The sequence below is a fragment of the Lampris incognitus genome, chromosome 12, assembly GCF_029633865.1.
Source record: "Lampris incognitus isolate fLamInc1 chromosome 12, fLamInc1.hap2, whole genome shotgun sequence".
Lineage (NCBI taxonomy): Eukaryota > Metazoa > Chordata > Actinopteri > Lampriformes > Lampridae > Lampris > Lampris incognitus.
Genome location: NC_079222.1, coordinates 678000 through 697001, shown reverse-complemented (window position 1 = coordinate 697001; position 19002 = coordinate 678000). Strand labels below are relative to the sequence as shown.

The window sequence follows — 19002 nt, the reverse complement described above, 5'->3', positions numbered from 1 at the left end:
TATCTAAGGTAGCTTATTCTTTCCAGGTGAAGAGAGACCATTTTGTTTATTCATTGTTCATAGACAGGAGGAGAAGTGGATTTCCAGTTCTTCAGAATAACTGTGTTAGCTACAACCATACCATACATCGAAGCTTGTTGTTCAGCATGAAATAAAGTTAGTGTGGCATCAGAGAAGCCAAAAAGAACCGGTTCTTCATCAGGTGCCACCCCCACCCCATAAACATTTGAAAACCACTGAAAAATGTCCTCCCAGTATTGGGCTAAGCTGGGACAGCTTATATAAAGGTGAGTATGGGTGCCCTCTGAAGACTTATCACACAGAGGAGAGACAGACGGATAAATATGGTGTAATGCTGTCTTTGAATAATGCAGTCTGTGAATTACCTTACATTTAATTAGTTGGGCTCTTGCAGTATGGAACATGAATATATACTGTCTCCTCCCAAACCCCCTCTCATCTCAAAATCAGAATTACCTTTATTGGCCATGTGTGCTGATGCATACGAGGGATTTGACTCTGTTTTACAACATCTTCTAGTACTTGGATATAACACTCAGCAAAAACAAGGCAACGACAAAGAAAAAGTTCCCAAGTGAGTCCGTATGTTTTTGTCCAAAGCCAATAATCTATTAGGCCAGGGTTTGCAATACACCACTCACATTGGTCTAAGGTGGGGTGTAAATACTGAGCGGGATGAAGGCTTAAAACTCCCGCGGTGAATAAAATGGCTGCAGTTCATAAACAATGACTCCAAATTCAGGCTGCAGTATTTACTTAACACTGTGACATCTGTACACCAACCTTCGTTCATGTCGAAGCAAATTCCTCTGCCCTTCACTTCCCTGATAGCACTGTAACATGACCCGTTTGGCGTAGCCAGAAGTCCTGCAAATGTAATCTGCTGTCAGGGGTGGATTTGCTAAGCCAGGTTTCAATGAAACAAAGGGCAGCAGAACATTCTAAGTCCTTGTTCATTCCATTGAGGAGACGCAGCTCATCCATTTTGTTGGGCATGGAGCGAGGATTAACCAGGTGAATTTCCGGGAGCGCAAATCAAAATCCCCACTGTCAGAGGCTCACCAGCACACCGGTGCACTTCCACTGTGTCTCCACCATGTCTCACAGAGAGCCGCTGTTTTCCCAACTAAGATCTCCAAAAAAATTTCTGGGTTTGTGAAAATTGGTGAAAAGCTATCTGGAGGCAACTGCATGATCTTACACAAATCTTACAAAGAAAGTACTAGAGAGTGCTGTAGTGAGGCTTGCATCTATGGCGCCGTCATGGTGTCTCCCTGCCAAGCTCACAACTCCACACCAATCTGAGATGATCTGAGGAAACAACTGAATCCGTTTAGAAGAAGGAAACAAACAGAAATGAGCTGCCTGGCCTCTGGTGGCTGGCTGCAAGTTACATTATAACAAGCACACTGATGGCAGAGCAGGGAGATAAGGAACATTTTGTCTCACAACATTTCCTACCTGAAGGTATTGAAAAAAGTGAGAATGAGGGAGATCCAAATGAGAGCTGAGAAAAAGGTGCAAATTCTTTATCAATATATAAATCCTTTATAGTGGACAGGCACATAGCCCTCCAGTTGCAGAAGACAGTATCCGTAAGACCAGGCACAAAGCTATGGTTGTCACAAACAAGGGGGGGATAGCGAAATCCTAGGTAAAAACATGTCTTCTTGATCTACCCCAACTTCAAACCCAGCAACACACTCTGACAAAAACTGATTCATCCCAAAGACTGTGTACCACACACCCGGAAAAGCAATCTGGTGTATGCCGTACAATGCAATGAGGATTGCACTTACCTATACATAGGAGAACCAAACAACCACTACACAAATGGATGGCCCAACACAGAAGGCCAAACTTCTCAGGACAAGACTCAGCAGTTTATCTACACCTAAAGGGGAAGACACACTCCTTCGAGGACAGCAACGTACACATTTAGGACAGAGAAGATAGATGGTTTGAAAGAGGGGTGAAGGAAGCCATCTATGCGAAACTGGAAAAACCATCCCTCAACAGAGGAGGAGGTCTGCGACACCACCTATCTCCCACTTACAATGCCGTCCTTTCATCTCTACCCAGGAGACTCAAGAAGCCTAGCCTCCAAGAACAACAGTACCAATGAAGTCGAAACTAACACCCCCAACGACCGTCGCTGCTAAACAAATGCAAATCAATAGCGCCGATGGTGACGGGCGCGACTGGACATCCGAGCCCAGGAGAGCCACGCATATCAATAGCTCCGATAAGGACGGGCGCGGCCATTACATCGGTACACACAAGAGCCACGCATATCTATGGCTCTGTTAGCGACTGGTGTTGGTAAACATCGGATCACAAAGAGCCACGCATATCAATAGCACTGACAACGACTCCTAGAGGTTAAATTCTGAGTCTCATCACCAGCCAGTCAGACTAGCTTGGTCTAGTCAGAAAGGCACAAACTGAGGAAGCCTCTTGGATGAGAGGCGAAATGTCTTCACGGATATATACCAAGTCCAGTTGCATTTGAGTCAACTCCTTTGGATAATATCAAGGTAGTAAAGACGAAGCTGGTGAGTGTTTTTTCCATCAAGTTCACACCAGGCCTAGATGCTGACACTCTGTCTGGGTATCTTAAAGATAAACTTGTCCGTGATGTTATCTGTCAAAAGATCAATTCTGTACACAGTAGATTCAGCTCATTTAAAATATCTGCCAAATGCAATGAGGTTGGAGAAATGTACAATCCAGAGCTGTGGCCTGAAGGGACACTTGTCCAGCTCTATTATGAGCCGCGCAGGGGTGGAGTTATCGGGTCAAACACTGCTTTTGTTCCGGGGGGGATGAGTATGCCTGCTGGTGATATGGTCACTCACTAGTCTTGCTAAATGAGCATTCGGCTTTTGTCATACAACTGTCGTGTGCTGCGTCTGGGCCACAGCGCGGGGGATAAAGCTCGCTGCATAGTTGTTGAAAAACTTTTGGAGAACTGTGACATACTATGTATGCAAAAGACATTTTTAGCAAAGCAAGAGCTAGAAAAACTAAACTCCTTCAATAAGAACTTTCATGGGGCTGGGGAGTCTACAACTGACCTTGGCGTGGGGATAGTCAGAGGCAGGATACCAGGGGATGTGGCTATTCTGTGGAATAAGATGCTCGACTCATTGATAAATGTGGTTAGGCTTGGTGTTGATTGGTGCATTGCAACACAGTTTACTCAGAATGACAGGGAATTCTTTATCCTAAATGTGTATACACCCTTTGAATGCCGGCAGAATGAGGATGAATATTTAAATAGGCTTGCATTCATCAATTCCTTTATTCAAGATAATAACTTCTTCCAGTGTGTATGTCATTGGGGATTTGAATGCTGATATCTCAGACAGAAATTCGTTATTTGCTAATCACAAGGTTCAGTTCTGTCAAGATAATAATCTTTTATTGTCAAGCAACGTCCCGTTGCCTACAAATACTTTTACATACATAAGTGAGGCCTGGCACACTACATCATGGCTGGACCACTGTATTTGCACTGCTGATGCACATGCCTCGTTGGGGAGTATGGGTATTATGTATGGGGCAGCAACGACTGATCACTGGCTATAAATGTTTAACATCTACCTGTGCTGTCTAGTAATGGAGATAGTGATAATGCAGAAAGGTTGAACTGGTCAACTCTTACAAAGGAGGACATCTTAGCCTATCATGCCCGTACAGATGAAACCTTGGATAATATACACTCACCGGCCACTTTATTAGGCACACCTGTCCAACTGCTCGTTAACGCAAACTTCTAATCAGCCAATCACATGGCAGCAACTCAATGCATTTAGGCATGTAGACATGGTCAAGACGATCTGCTGCAGTTCAAACCGAGCATCAGAATGGGGAAGAAAGGTGATTTAAGTGACTTTGAACGTGGCATGGTTGTTGGTGGCAGACGGGCTGGTCTGAGTATTTCAGAAACTGCTGATCTACTGGGATTTTCACGCACAACCATCTCTAGGGTTTACAGAGAATGGTCCGAAAAAGAGAAACTATCTAGTGAGCGGCAGTTCTGTGGGCGAAAATGCCTTGTTGATGCCAGAGGTCAGAGGAGAATGGCCAGACTGGTTCGAGCTGATAGAAAGGCAAAAGTAACTCAAATAACCACTCATTACAACCGAGGTATGCAGAAGAGCATCTCTGAACGCACAACACGTCGAACCTTGAGGCAGATGGGCTACAGCAGCAGAAGACCACACCGGGTGCCACTCCTGTCAGCTAAGAACAGGAAACTGAGGCTACAATTCGCACAGGCTCACCAAAATTGGACAATAGAAGATTGGAAAAACGTTGCCTGGTCTGATAAGTCTCGATTTCTGCTGCGACATTCGGATGGTAGGGTCAGAATTTGGCGTCAACAACATGAAAGCATGGATCCATCCTGCCTTGTATCAACCGTTCAGGCTGGTGGTGGTGGTGTAATGGTGTGGGGGATATTTTCTTGGCACACTTTGGGCCCCTTAGTACCAATTGAGCATCGTGTCAACCCCACAGCCTACCCGAGTATTGTTGCTGACCATGTCCATCCCTTTATGACCACAGTGTTCCCATCTTCTGATGGCTACTTCCAGCAGGATAACTCGCCATGTCATAAAGCTCGAATCATCTCAGACTGGTTTCTTGAACATGACAATGAGTTCACTGTACTCAAATGGCCTCCACAGTCACCAGATCTCAATCCAATAGAGCACCTTTGGGATGTGGTGGACCGGGAGATTCGCATCATGGATGTGCAGCCGACAAATCTGCAGCAACTGCGTGATGCTATCATGTCAATATGGACCAAACTCTCTGAGGAATGTTTCCAGTACCTTGTTGAATCTATGCCACGAAGGATTAAGGCAGTTCTGAAGGCAAAAGGGGGTCCAACCCGGTACTAGCAAGGTGTACCTAATAAAGTGGCCAGTGAGTGTACATCTACTTAGAGATGCAGTTATGTGCAGAGACATTAATTGTAAGGATATGAGGCATAGGAGAGATCTCTGCTGCATGTATGATGATATTGTTAGTGGTCTGTATGAAGGTAGTAAGCCCTACTATAAGTATAAAAATAAGACACATAACATCAGGCCTGGCTGGAACAAGTATGTAGCTGGGTATCATGAAGAAGCACGTGAAGCCTTTAAATCATGGGCTAGGGCAGGCAAACTCAAACAAGGGCCTGAGCTTGAGCACAAGAAGCTCGCTAATGCAAGATACAAGTACACCATTTGTTTCATCTGTAAAAATGAGCAAGCCATGAGGGCAGATTCCATGGCTAAGAAGCTGCTAAGAAATGATCCTGCTAATTTTTGGAAAGAAGTGAGAGCTCTAACAACTATAAAACATCTCTACCATGCACTGTTGATGGTATCTCTGATACACACAATACTGCTGAGTTATGGCAACAGCATTTTAGTACCTTATTCAACTGTGTCCACAGTGATCTGTATAAGGGGGGCAATATTGAGGGCGATGATTCAATGGTGATCATGTCACACGAGGTGTACCAAGCTATAAACAAGCTGTCTGTTAACAAGGCAAGTGGCTTAGATCATATTACTGCTGAACACCTTAAATATGCCAGTCCGAGGTTAGCGCCTGTCCTTGCTATCTGTTTTAGTGGCTTTATGACCCATGGCTTGTTACCAGACTCAATGTTGTCTGTACTGTTAGTGCCATTCATTAAGGACAAAGCTGGTAAAGTATGCAGCCTAGAGAACTACAGGCCTATAGCTCTAGCCAGCATACTGTCAAAAGTCCTAGAAAGAATCCTGCTGGATAGAGTGCATGAATTGACCAACTCCACAGATAACCAGTTTGGTTTTAAAGCTAAACATGGCACTGACTTATGTATACATGCCTTAAAGGAAATTGTAAATAAATACAGAGGCCAAAACTCATCGGTTCTTATGTGTTTTATTGATGCTTCTCAAGCTTTTGATCATGTTAATCATAGAAAGTTGTATGTTAAATTGAGTCAAAGAGGGGTGCCTAAATACATTGTGAGAATTCTGGCTTATTGGTATGCCTACCAGACTATGCAAGTGAAATGGGGTAATAGTGTTTCAGCCCCATTTGGGGTTAGCAGTGGTGTCAGACAAGGGGGAATTCTGTCTCCAGTTCTCTACAATTTATATATTGATGGTTTGTCCAAGCAGCTGAAAGTCTGTAACACTGGGTGCATGATGGGTAATACCTTGGTGAACCATATTATGTATGCAGATGACCTTGTCATTCTTAGTCCCTGTAGCGCCGGTCTCCAGCAGCTCCTTGATATATGTTCTGTGTATGGTGTGGAGCATGATATCAGATACAGTGCTAGTAAGAGTGTTGTCATGATCTGCAGAACCAAAGAGGTAAATCCTCTAAAATTTCCTGATTTTAAATTGTCTGATAATAATCTTGTTGTATGTAATAAGGTGAAATATCTTGGACATAATATCACTGAACAAATGACAGATGATGACGATATTTATAGGCAGTGCCGCAAGATTTATGCACAAGCAAACACTCTGTCAAGCAAGTTTGGTATGTGTTCGGTTAGAGTGAAGATGTCTCTGTTCAGAGCATATTGTACAACACTCTATACTGCTCCCCTGTGTCAAACTAATGATGCTATGAGAATACTATTAAAAAGACGTAGATGGTGTAGTGCAAGTGAAATGTTTGTGGCTCAGTGACTCTGATAATGTAATCGTCAAGAGTTTAACTAATATAAGATTCAGTGCCACACACTACCAATCCTGGCAGTGGGACCACTTGTATAGCTGCCTTCTTATAAGACACTAATTTGTTCCATTTATGTTATTTATTGTGTTTACTCTGTGTATTGTCTGAGGTTTGTCTTTTACCTATTTGTCTTTGTCTGTTATGGACCTTGAGTCTGCAATAAAGTTTTGAATTTGAATAATAATAATAATAATAATAATAAAAAATCAATCTTAAATAGCGCTTTTCTAACACCCAAAGTCGCTTTACAATGAACGGGGTGAAACAAGACAACAGATAAACATAACACAGACATACAGGGGTGGATGGGAAGGGGGACTACGAGAGGGAGAAGTGGTGGCCACACACAACGCCAGCAGTACTCTCCCACTTAAACACATACAAAAGGGCAGGAAAAACAAAAAACAACAGCACTGTAGATGTTGATGTTGTGTAGGGGTTTACTCCCATAGCCTATTCCTCTCCCGAGGTATCCACTAGGCAGTGGCACTATTTAACCCATAGCTGAGGGTGGTTCGTGGGCATCAGGTAATATCCACACATCAGTGGGCCTGTGTACCGCACGTCTAGAGGCCAGACCTCCTCTGAGTCCCTTGTAGTTCAGCCAGGATCCAAGGTGTACCCAGTTACCGTGTGTCGCTACGAGGAGGCACTACATAGGGCTTGCTGTTGGAGAGGCTATGTACTGGCAAGGAGAGACCTAAGTGCTCGGCTCTCCTGTTTGCATTTCTCATAGCCAGCGGTGGAGGTTGAGAGTGAGACGTGACAGGCACAAAACACTATACAAACACACTAGACGCTTCACAACAACCCCACTTCTTACATAAGAATGTCAGACACACGTGAGGTGGTGAAGAGGGTACCCAAGGAGGAGAGAGGGGTGATTGCAGTGGACTCCAGTGGACATGTTGGTGAAGGGAACAGAGGTGATGAGGAGGTGATGTGTAGGTATGGTGTCAAGGAGAGAAATGTGGAAGGACAGATGGTGGTGGATTTTGCGAAAAGGATGGAAATGGCTGTGGTGAATACATATTTCAAGAAGAGGGAGGAACACAGAGTGATGTACAAGAGTGGAGGAAAGTGCACACAGGTGGACTATATCTTATGTAGAAGGCGCAATCTAAAAGGGATTGGAGACTACAAGGTGGTGACGAGAGAACATAGCTAGGCAGCATCGGATGGTGGACTAGGATGACTTTGGAGACCATGAATAGGAAGAGAGTGAGGCAGAGCCAAAGATCACATGGCAGAAGTTGAAGAAGGAAGACTGTTGTTCGGTGTTCAGGGAGGAGTTAAGACAGGCACTGGGTGATAGTGACGAGCTGGTGAATGGCTGGGCAACCACTGCAGAAATAGTGAGGGAGACAGCTGGGTACTTGGTGTGTCATCAGGACAGAGGAAGGAAGACAAGGAGACTTGGTGGTGGAATGAGGAGTACAGCAAAGTATACAGAGGAAGAGATTGGCAAAGAAGAAGTGGTATAGAGAGAGGGGTTCGAAGGGCTAAGGAAAAGGCGTATGGTGCATTGTATGAGAGGTTAGACACTAAGGAAGGAGAAAAGGGCTTGTACCGATTGGCTAAACAGAGGGACTGAGCTGGGAAGGATGTGCAGCAGGTTAGGGTGATCAAGGATAGAGATGGAAATGTGCTGACAAGTGAGGAGAGTGTGCTGAGAAGGTGGAAGGAGTACTTTGAGGGCTGATGAATGAAGAAAATTAGAAAAAGATAAGGTTGGATGATGGGAGGATAGTGAACCTGGAAGTGCAGTGGATAAGCAAGGAGGAAGTGAGGGCAGCTATGAAGAGGATGAAGATTGGAAAGGCAGTTGGTCTTGATGACATACATGTGGAAGCATGTTTAGGAGAGATGGCAGTGGGGTTTTTAACTAGATTTTTTAACACAATCTTGGAAAGTGAGAGGATACCTGAGGAGTGGAGAAGACGCATACTGGTACTGATTTTCAAGATTAAGGGTGATGTGCAGAACTGTAGCAACTACAGAGGTATAAAGTTGATCAGCCACAGCATGAAGATATGGGAAAGAGTAATAGAAGCTAGGTTAAGAGGAGAGGTGACGATCAGCGAGCAACAGTATGGTTTCATGCCACGAAAGAGCACCACAGATGTGGTGTTTGCTTTGAGAGTGTTGATGGAGAAGTATACAGAAGGTCAGAAGGAGTTACATTGTGTCTTTGTAGATTTAGAGAAAGCATGCGACAGGGTGCCGAGAGAGGAGGTGTGATATTGTATGAGGAAGTCGGGAGTTTCAGAGAAGTATGTAGGAGTGGTGCAGGATATGTATGAGGGAAGTGTGACAATGGTGAGGTGTGCGGTTGGAATGACAGAATGGTTCAAGGTGGAGGTGGGATTACATCAAGGATCGGCTCTGAGCCCTTTCTTGTTTGCAATGGTGATGGATAGGTTGACGGACGAGATCAGGCAGGAGTCTCCATGGACTATGATATTTGCGGATGACATTGTGGTCTGTAGTGAGAGTAGGGTGCAGGTTGAGGATAGCCTGGAGAGGTGGAGGTATGCACTGGAGAGAAGAGGAATGAAAGTCAATAGGAGCAAGACGGAATACCTATGCATGAATTTGAGGGAGGACATTGGAATGGCGAGGATGCAAGGAGTAGAGGTGACGAAGGCGTATCTGAGTTTAAATACTTGGGGTCAACTGTTAAAAGTAATTGGGAGTGTGGAAGAGAGGTGAACAAGAGCAGTGTAGGCAGGGTGGAGTGGGTGGAGAAGAGTGTCAGGAGTGATTTGTGACAGGCGAGTACCAGCAAGACTTAAAGGGAAGGCTGACAAGAGGGTTGTGAGACAAGCTATGTTTTTTTTTTTTTTTTTTGTGAGACCAGCCATGTTATATGTTTTGGAGTCAGTGGCCCTGACGAAAAGACAGGAGGTGGATCTGGAGGTGGCAGAGGCGAAGATGCTAAGATTATTATCGGTAGTGAGGAAGAAGGACAGGATTAGGAACGAGTATATTAGAGGGACAGCTCAGGCTGGACGATTTGGAGACAAAGCAAGAAAGGCAAGATTGAGATGGTTTGGACATGTGTGGAGGAGAGATGCTGGGTATATTGGGAGAAGGATGCTAAATTTGGAGCTGCCAGGGAAGAGGAGAAGAGGAAAGCCAAAGAGGAGGTTTATGGATGTCGTGAGAGAGGACATGCAGGTGGCTGGTGTGACAGAGGAAGACGCAGAGGACAGGAAGAGATGGAAATGGATGTTCTGCTGTGGCGACCCCTAACAGGAGCACCGAAAGTAGTAGTAGTAGTAGTAGTAGTAGTAGCAGTAGATAAGCTGCAGACATGGTACTTTATCTGAACTAAAAAGACTTCAGAAACAAAGTATCGAATGGTTATGAGATAGACCAGAGACCAGTTTTTTGTCCAAATGGGTTGATTTGTTTGAGTCGAGTGAGATCGATACCACGGATGCTGATGGCTTTTCTGTTGTCAATGGACGAATAGTATAAGGGGGTTGGACTAGAAAAGTTCCCAACTTCTTCTTACCCCTTTTGAACATGATCTGTATTATTTAAGTTCCTTATTTGTCGCTTATATGTTGCCAGTGACGTTGTTTGTTTGTTTTTATTGCTTACATGTTTTCTTTATCACGTTCAATAAAATTGATTGATTGATTGAGACATAAGGCAACTTCTTTAGCTTGATAGTTGTTTAACTAATACGGCTAACTGTTTAACTTGAGAAGTGTGTAATTACTACGGCTAACTGTTTAGCTTGATAATTGTGTAAGTAGTAACAGCAGAATATTTAGTTTGATGATGTAATAACTAGTTACGTGGTTAATTGTCAAGCCTGGTCATTGCAATGGCTAAACAATCATGGCTAAACTCGACTGAGTGAGAACCGAACACATTCGCTAACCGCAGGCGTTCTGGGTGCAGGCCTTGAGTGCGAACATTAACTGTAATTATCCAGGTGTGGTTATGAAGCTAACTTCTCTCTGTCTCAACTGACGCAGGAAAAGCATCCTGGAGGAGTACAGCGAGATCACCAGCCTGCTGACCGATGACATTGTAAAGGTGCACAAAGAGATTCATGCCGCCATCCAGCAGATCGACCCACTCGCCGAGTACCAGCACTTCATCGAAGTCTACAGGTATGGCGGAATACTGCAAGATCTAGATTACATGGGTTTCTACAGGTTTTCCTTCACCCATCTCTATATTCCCATGATAGTTAGGTCAACAGATATGAACAAATCCGCCTCCACTCCCTCCTCAACTTGAAGGCGTCTTCAAGTTGAGGAGGGAGTCTTCAACCTTCAACTCAACCTTCAACTCAACCTTGAAGGCGTCTTCATCAAAAGCATAAAATGATTGTTACTGTTTGTAAAGTAATGGAGCACTGGTTCATTTGTGGAAAATAATAGAATATGACATGCTGCAAGTAACTATTTTTAAGGAATTTTCATCATGTTTTATATGCAGACAGTTTTAACATCAGATTTACCCTGTTCAAACTTGGAAAACTGTGTATACTGTGGGCTAGTAGATTTTTTTTTCTGGGATTGTAATTATTTTTCACTAGCCATGTTGGCTAGTGCCCAAAACTTTACACAGTATAGATTATTGCATTGTGAACAATAAATATTATTAGTAAAATATACGATATTACTTACAAGCATAATGATAATATACTTTATTGACTGTATTTGCCTGTAGTAATAAGAGTTGGCTATCTTCTGTCCTGCCATGCCCAGGACCCCAGAAACACCAGAGGAGCCCACTGTGGAGTTTGATTCCACACTATTGGAGGACACAGAGAACCTGCCAGCCAATGAGATCCTCTGGAACAACCTGACTGCTGACAGCTTGCAGGCCATGTGAGCAAACAAGCGCTAGCCAGCACCGCCATCCAAAACACATCATTTGTAAAAGTGACACTGTACTGGGCCACTATTCTTTTTATAAATATTCTTTTTTTGACTGTCCTTTTATACTTTCTTTTCTTCATTTTGTACTATCCCGTTAAGATAAATGCCGCTGCTAGTACCCTTCTGTTAAGATATAGACCACTGCTAGTACGCTTCTGTTAAGAAAAAGACCTCTGCCAGTACCCTTATTAAGATAAAGACCGCTGCTAGTACTGCTGCTAGTACCCTACTGTTAAGATAAAGACCGCGGCTAGTACCCTTCTGTTAAGATAAAGACCACTGCTAGTACCCTTCTGTTAAGATAAGACCGCTACTAGTACCCTTCTGTTAAGATAAAGACCACTGCTAGCACCCTTCTGTTAAGATAAAGACCGCTGCCAGTACCCTTCTGTTAAGATAAAGACCGTTGCTAGTACTGCTGCTAGTACCCTTGTGTTAAGATAAAGACCACTGCTAGTACCCTTGTGTTAAGATAAAGACCGCTGCTAGTACAGCTGCTAGTACCCTTCTGTTAAGATAAAGATCACTGCCAGTACCCTTCTGTTAAGATAAAGACCACTACTAGTGCCCTTATGTTAAGATAAGACCGCTGCTAGTACCCTTCTGTTAAGATAAAGACCACTGCTAGTACCCTTCTGTTAAGATAAAGACCGCTGCTAGTACCCTTCTGTTAAGATAAAGACCACTGCTAGTACCCTTGTGTTAAGATAAAGACCTCTGCTAGTACCCTTCTGTTAAGATAAAGACCACTGCTAGTACCCTTCTGTTAAGATAAAGACCGCTGTTAGTACCGCTGCTAGTACCCTTCTTTTCAGATAAAGACCGCTGCTAGTACCCTTCTGTTAGTATAAAGACCACTGCTAGTACCCTACTGTTAAGATAAAGACCACTGCTAGTACCCTACTGTTAAGATAAAGACCTCTGCTAGTACCACTGCTAGTACCCATCTGTTAAGATAAATACAGCTGCTAGTACCCTTCTGTTAAGACAAAGACCACTGCTACTACCCTTCTGTTAAGATAAAAACCGCTGCTAGTACCGCTGCTAGTACCCTTTTGTTAAGATAAAGACCGCTGCTAGTACCCTTCTGTTAAGATAAAGACCGCTGCTAGTACCCTTCTGTTAAGATAAAGACCACTGCTAGTACCCTTCTGTTAAGATAAAGACAGTTGCTAGTACCGTTCTGTTAAGATAAAGACCGCTTCTAGTACACTTCTGTTAAGATAAAGACCACTGCTAGTACCCTTCTGTTAAGATAAAGACTGCTGCTAGTACCCTTCAAGATAAAGACCACTGCTAGTTCCCTTCTGTTAAGATAAAGACCGCTGCTAGTACCCTTCTGTTAAGATAAAGACCACTGCTAGTACCCTTGTGTTAAGATAAAGACCGCTGCTAGTACCCTTCTGTTAAGATAAAGACTGTTGATAGTACCCTACTGTGAAGATAAAGACCGCTGCTAGTACCCTTCTGTTAAGATAAAGACCGCTGCTAGTACCCTTCTGTTAAGACAAAGACCACTGCTACTACCCTTCTGTTAAGATAAAAACCGCTGCTAGTACCGCTGCTAGTACCCTTTTGTTAAGATAAAGACCGCTGCTAGTACCCTTCTGTTAAGATAAAGACCGCTGCTAGTACCCTTCTGTTAAGATAAAGACCATTGCTAGTACCCTTCTGTTAAGATAAAGACAGTTGCTAGTACCGTTCTGTTAAGATAAAGACCGCTTCTAGTACACTTCTGTTAAGATAAAGACCACTGCTAGTTCCCTTCTGTTAAGATAAAGACCGCTGCTAGTACCCTTCTGTTAAGATAAAGACCACTGCTAGTACCCTTGTGTTAAGATAAAGACCGCTGCTAGTACCCTTCTGTGAAGATAAAGACTGTTGATAGTACCCTACTGTGAAGATAAAGACCGCTGCTAGTACCCTTCTGTTAAGATAAAGACAGCTGCTAGTACCCTTCTGTTAAGATAAAGACCGCTGCTAGTACCCTTCTGTTAAGATAAAGACCGCTGCTAGTACGCTTCTGTTAAGATAAAGACCACTGCTAGTACCCTTCTGTTAAGATAAAGGCTGCTACTAGTGCCCTTGTGTTAAGATAAAGACCACTGCTAGTACCCTTCTGTTAAGATAAAGGCCACTGCTAGTAACCTTCTGCTACGGTAAAGACCACTGCTAGTACCCTTCTTTTAAGATGAAGACCGCTGCCAGTACCCTTCTGTTAAGATGAAGACCGCTGCCAGTACCCTTCTGTTAAGATAAAGAATGTTGCGAGTACTGCTGCTAGTTCCCTTCTGTTAAGATAAAGACCGTTGCTATGCTAGTACTCGTCTGTTAAGATAAAGACCACTGCTAGTATTCTTCTGTTAAGATAAATACCACTGCTAGTACCCTTGTGTTAAAATAAAGACCGCTGGTAGTACCCTTCTGTTAAGAAAAAGACCTCTGCCAGTACCCTTATTAAGATAAAGACCGCTGCTAGTACTGCTGCTAGTACCCTACTGTTAAGATAAAGACCGCGGCTAGTACCCTTCTCTTAAGATAAAGACCACTGCTAGTACCCTTCTGTTAAGATAAGACCGCTACTAGTACCCCTCTGTTAAGATAAAGACCGCTGCTAGTACCCTTCTGTTGAGATAAAGACCACTGCTAGTACCCTATTGTTAAAATAAAGACCGTTGCTAGTACCCTTCTGTTAAGATAAAGACTGCTGCTAGTACCCTTCTGTTAAGATAAAGACCGCTGTTAGTACCGCTGCTAGTACCCTTCTTTTCAGATAAAGACCGCTGCTAGTACCCTTTTGTTAGTATAAAGACCACTGCTAGTGCCCTACTGTTAAGATAAAGACCACTGCTAGTACCCTACTGTTAAGATAAAGACCACTGCTAGTACCCTTGTGTTAAGATAAAGGCTGCTTCTAGTACCCTTCTATTAAGATAAAGACCGCTGCTAGTACCACTGCTAGTACCCATCTGTTAAGATAAAGACAGCTGCTAGTACCCTTCTGTTAAGATAAAGACCACTGCTACTACCCTTCTGTTAAGATAAAACCGCTGCTAGTACCGCTGCTAGTACCCTTTTGTTAAGATAAAGACCGCTGCTAGTACCCTTCTGTTAAGATAAAGACCACTGCTAGTACCCTTCTGTTAAGATAAAGACCACTGCTAGTACTCTTCTGTTAAGATAAAGACAATTGCTAGTACCGTTCTGTTAAGATAAAGACCGCTTCTAGTACACTTCTGTTAAGATAAAGACCACTGCTAGTACCCTTCTGTTAAGATAAAGACCACTGCTAGTACTCTTCTGTTAAGATAAAGACAATTGCTAGTACCGTTCTGTTAAGATAAAGACCGCTGCTAGTACCCTTCTGTTAAGATAAAGACCACTGCTAGTACCCTTCTGTTAAGATAAAGACCACTGCTAGTACTCTTCTGTTAAGATAAAGACAATTGCTAGTACCGTTCTGTTAAGATAAAGACCGCTTCTAGTACACTTCTGTTAAGATAAAGACCACTGCTAGTACCCTTTTGTTAAGATAAAGACCACTGCTTGTCCCCTTCTGTTAAAATAAAGACCGCTGCTATGCTAGTACACTTCTGTTCCGATAAAGACCGCTGCTAGTACCCTTCAAGATAAAGACCACTGCTTGTTCCCTTCTGTTAAGATAAAGACCGCTGTTAGTACCCTTCTGTTAAGATAAAGACGACTGCTCGTACCCTTCTGTTAAGATAAAGACCACTGCTAGTACCCTTCTGTTAAGATAAAGACAATTGCTAGTACCCTTCTGTTAAGATAAAGACCGCTGCTAGTACCCTTCTGTTACGATAAAGACCGCTGCTAGTACCCTTCAAGATAAAGACCACTGCTAGTTCCCTTCTGTTAAGTTAAAGACCACTGCTAGTACCCTTCTGTAAAGATAAAGACCGCTGCTAGTACCCCTCTGTTAAGATAAAGACCGCTGCTAGTACCCTTCTGTTGAGATAAAGACCACTGCTAGTACCCTATTGTTAAAATAAAGACCGTTGCTAGTACCCTTCTGTTAAGATAAAGACTGCTGCTAGTACCCTTCTGTTAAGATAAAGACCGCTGTTAGTACCGCTGCTAGTACCCTTCTTTTCAGATAAAGACCGCTGCTAGTACCCTTTTGTTAGTATAAAGACCACTGCTAGTGCCCTACTGTTAAGATAAAGACCACTGCTAGTACCCTACTGTTAAGATAAAGACCACTGCTAGTACCCTTGTGTTAAGATAAAGGCTGCTTCTAGTACCCTTCTATTAAGATAAAGACCGCTGCTAGTACCACTGCTAGTACCCATCTGTTAAGATAAAGACAGCTGCTAGTACCCTTCTGTTAAGATAAAGACCACTGCTACTACCCTTCTGTTAAGATAAAACCGCTGCTAGTACCGCTGCTAGTACCCTTTTGTTAAGATAAAGACCGCTGCTAGTACCCTTCTGTTAAGATAAAGACCACTGCTAGTACCCTTCTGTTAAGATAAAGACCACTGCTAGTACTCTTCTGTTAAGATAAAGACAATTGCTAGTACCGTTCTGTTAAGATAAAGACCGCTTCTAGTACACTTCTGTTAAGATAAAGACCACTGCTAGTACCCTTCTGTTAAGATAAAGACCACTGCTAGTACTCTTCTGTTAAGATAAAGACAATTGCTAGTACCGTTCTGTTAAGATAAAGACCACTGCTAGTACCCTTCTGTTAAGATAAAGACCACTGCTAGTACCCTTCTGTTAAGATAAAGACCACTGCTAGTACTCTTCTGTTAAGATAAAGACAATTGCTAGTACCGTTCTGTTAAGATAAAGACCGCTTCTAGTACACTTCTGTTAAGATAAAGACCACTGCTAGTACCCTTTTGTTAAGATAAAGACCACTGCTTGTCCCCTTCTGTTAAAATAAAGACCGCTGCTATGCTAGTACACTTCTGTTCCGATAAAGACCGCTGCTAGTACCCTTCAAGATAAAGACCACTGCTTGTTCCCTTCTGTTAAGATAAAGACCGCTGTTAGTACCCTTCTGTTAAGATAAAGACGACTGCTCGTACCCTTCTGTTAAGATAAAGACCACTGCTAGTACCCTTCTGTTAAGATAAAGACAATTGCTAGTACCCTTCTGTTAAGATAAAGACCGCTGCTAGTACCCTTCTGTTACGATAAAGACCGCTGCTAGTACCCTTCAAGATAAAGACCACTGCTAGTTCCCTTCTGTTAAGTTAAAGACCACTGCTAGTACCCTTCTGTAAAGATAAAGACCGCTGCTATGCTAGTACACTTCTGTTCCGATAAAGACCGCTGCTAGTACCCTTCAAGATAAAGACCACTGCTTGTTCCCTTCTGTTAAGATAAAGACCGCTGTTAGTACCCTTCTGTTAAGATAAAGACGACTGCTCGTACCCTTCTGTTAAGATAAAGACCACTGCTAGTACCCTTCTGTTAAGATAAAGACAATTGCTAGTACCCTTCTGTTAAGATAAAGACCGCTGCTAGTACCCTTCTGTTACGATAAAGACCGCTGCTCGTACCCTTCAAGATAAAGACCACTGCTAGTTCCCTTCTGTTAAGTTAAAGACCACTGCTAGTACCCTTCTGTAAAGATAAAGACCGCTGCTATATTAGTACACTTCTGTTATGATAAAGACCGCTGCTAGTACCCTTCAAGATAAAGACCACTGCTAGTTCCCTTCTGTTAAGATAAAGACCGCTGCTCGTACCCTTCTGTTAAGTTAAAGACCACTGCTCGTACCCTTGTGTTAAGCTAAATACTGCTGGTGTTACCCTTCTGTTAAGATAACAACTACTACTAGTACCCTTCTGTTAATATAAAGATCACTGCCAGTACCCTTCTGTTAAGCTAAAGACCGCTGCTAGTACCCTTCTGTTAAGATAAAGGCCGCTGCAATACCCTTCTGTTAAGATAAAGACCGCTGCTAGTACCCTTCTGTTAAGCTAAGGACCGCTGCTAGTACCCTTCTGTTAAGCTAAAGACCGCTGGTAGTACCCTTCTGTTAAGATTAAGACCGCTGCTAGTACCATTTGCACATCAGTGTGTTGTTTACACATGTTTAATCCGATGTGTTCTGTTTATGTTAGCTTGGTTTAAACAGAAGTGTGTTCACATTGGCATACTTTTTTACATTTTCTTACTTCTTTACATCAGTATGTTTTGTTTACACTCTTTTTGTGTCAACATATTTGCATTAGCATATCTTTTTATATCCTTAACATACTCTTGTGCCAATGTATCTATGCGAGTTAACAATGATTGATACTAATGAATTACCATTACAGTAAACATGATTTAAACAATACAACAGTTACTAAACAATAACCATTACTAATGAAATAGTGTTACCGTTTACATTTGCCTTTTTATTAGCTAGCTCATGTGTTAATGCTTCCATAAGTGCTTACATTCTATTTTACATAATCATTTACATTACATTGTTTATAGGGTTTATAGGGATACACATTAACATCAGTTAGCATTAGTGTTAGCCTTTACATTAGTTTTTACATTAGCACTCACAATAATGCTTACATTTATGTTTACAATTGCTAAGATAGTAGCGTTTACTTTACCTGAGTTGTTACACAAGTGCCTAAATTACCTAAAGCATTAGAATATACATTGCCACTTATACACATTTTTGCATTATTGTTTACATTCATGATTTTATTTCTTCCCCATTGTGGCATTAACATTCACATTAATGCTTACATTAGTGTTTACATTTCTCATGCATTAGCATTTACACCAGCTATAGCATTAATGTTTACATTAGTGTTTACATTTTCTCATTCTTAAGCATTTACATCAGCTATAACATTAACATTTATATTAGTGTTTACATTTTCTCATATGTTAGCATTTACATCATCTATAACGTTAATGTTTACATTAGTGTTTACATTTTCTCATACTTTAGCATTTACATCAGCTATAACACTGATGTTTACATTAGTTAATTAGTTCATGTTCACATTCGTTTTTGCAACAGGTTTTCATTAGTTTTACAATTAGTGTTTACAGTAGCGCTTACACTACTTTTCACATTTGCATTTACATTTGTTTTTACAATAGTGCTTACATTAATGCTTACACTAGTGTTGACTAGTTTAGCACTAACACTTACAGGCTTACATAAGTTTACTTTACTTTTTAAATTAGTGTCATAGTAGTGCTTACATTTGTTTTTACACAATAGTTTACATTAGCTTGAACAGTAGCTTTTACATTAGATTGTACAAACGTTTATAAAAGTGTTTGGTTTACCATGTACATTAGCGCTTACATTACTTTTTACATTGGCATCTACATTAG

At 42.2% G+C, this 19002-nt stretch overlaps 1 protein-coding gene across 5 annotated transcripts in view; it reads left to right on the top strand.

Annotated features, from left to right (window-relative positions):
- fer (fer (fps/fes related) tyrosine kinase) overlaps positions 1-19002 on the top strand; it is a 203644-nt gene that overhangs the window by 45954 nt on the left and 138688 nt on the right. For all 5 annotated transcript variants that reach the window (XM_056290265.1, XM_056290264.1, XM_056290269.1 and 2 more), the window contains exons 7-8: positions 10755-10892; positions 11496-11618. In XM_056290265.1, coding sequence (XP_056146240.1) covers positions 10755-10892; positions 11496-11618 — 261 coding nt within the window. The remainder of the gene's footprint in view (positions 1-10754; positions 10893-11495; positions 11619-19002) is intronic.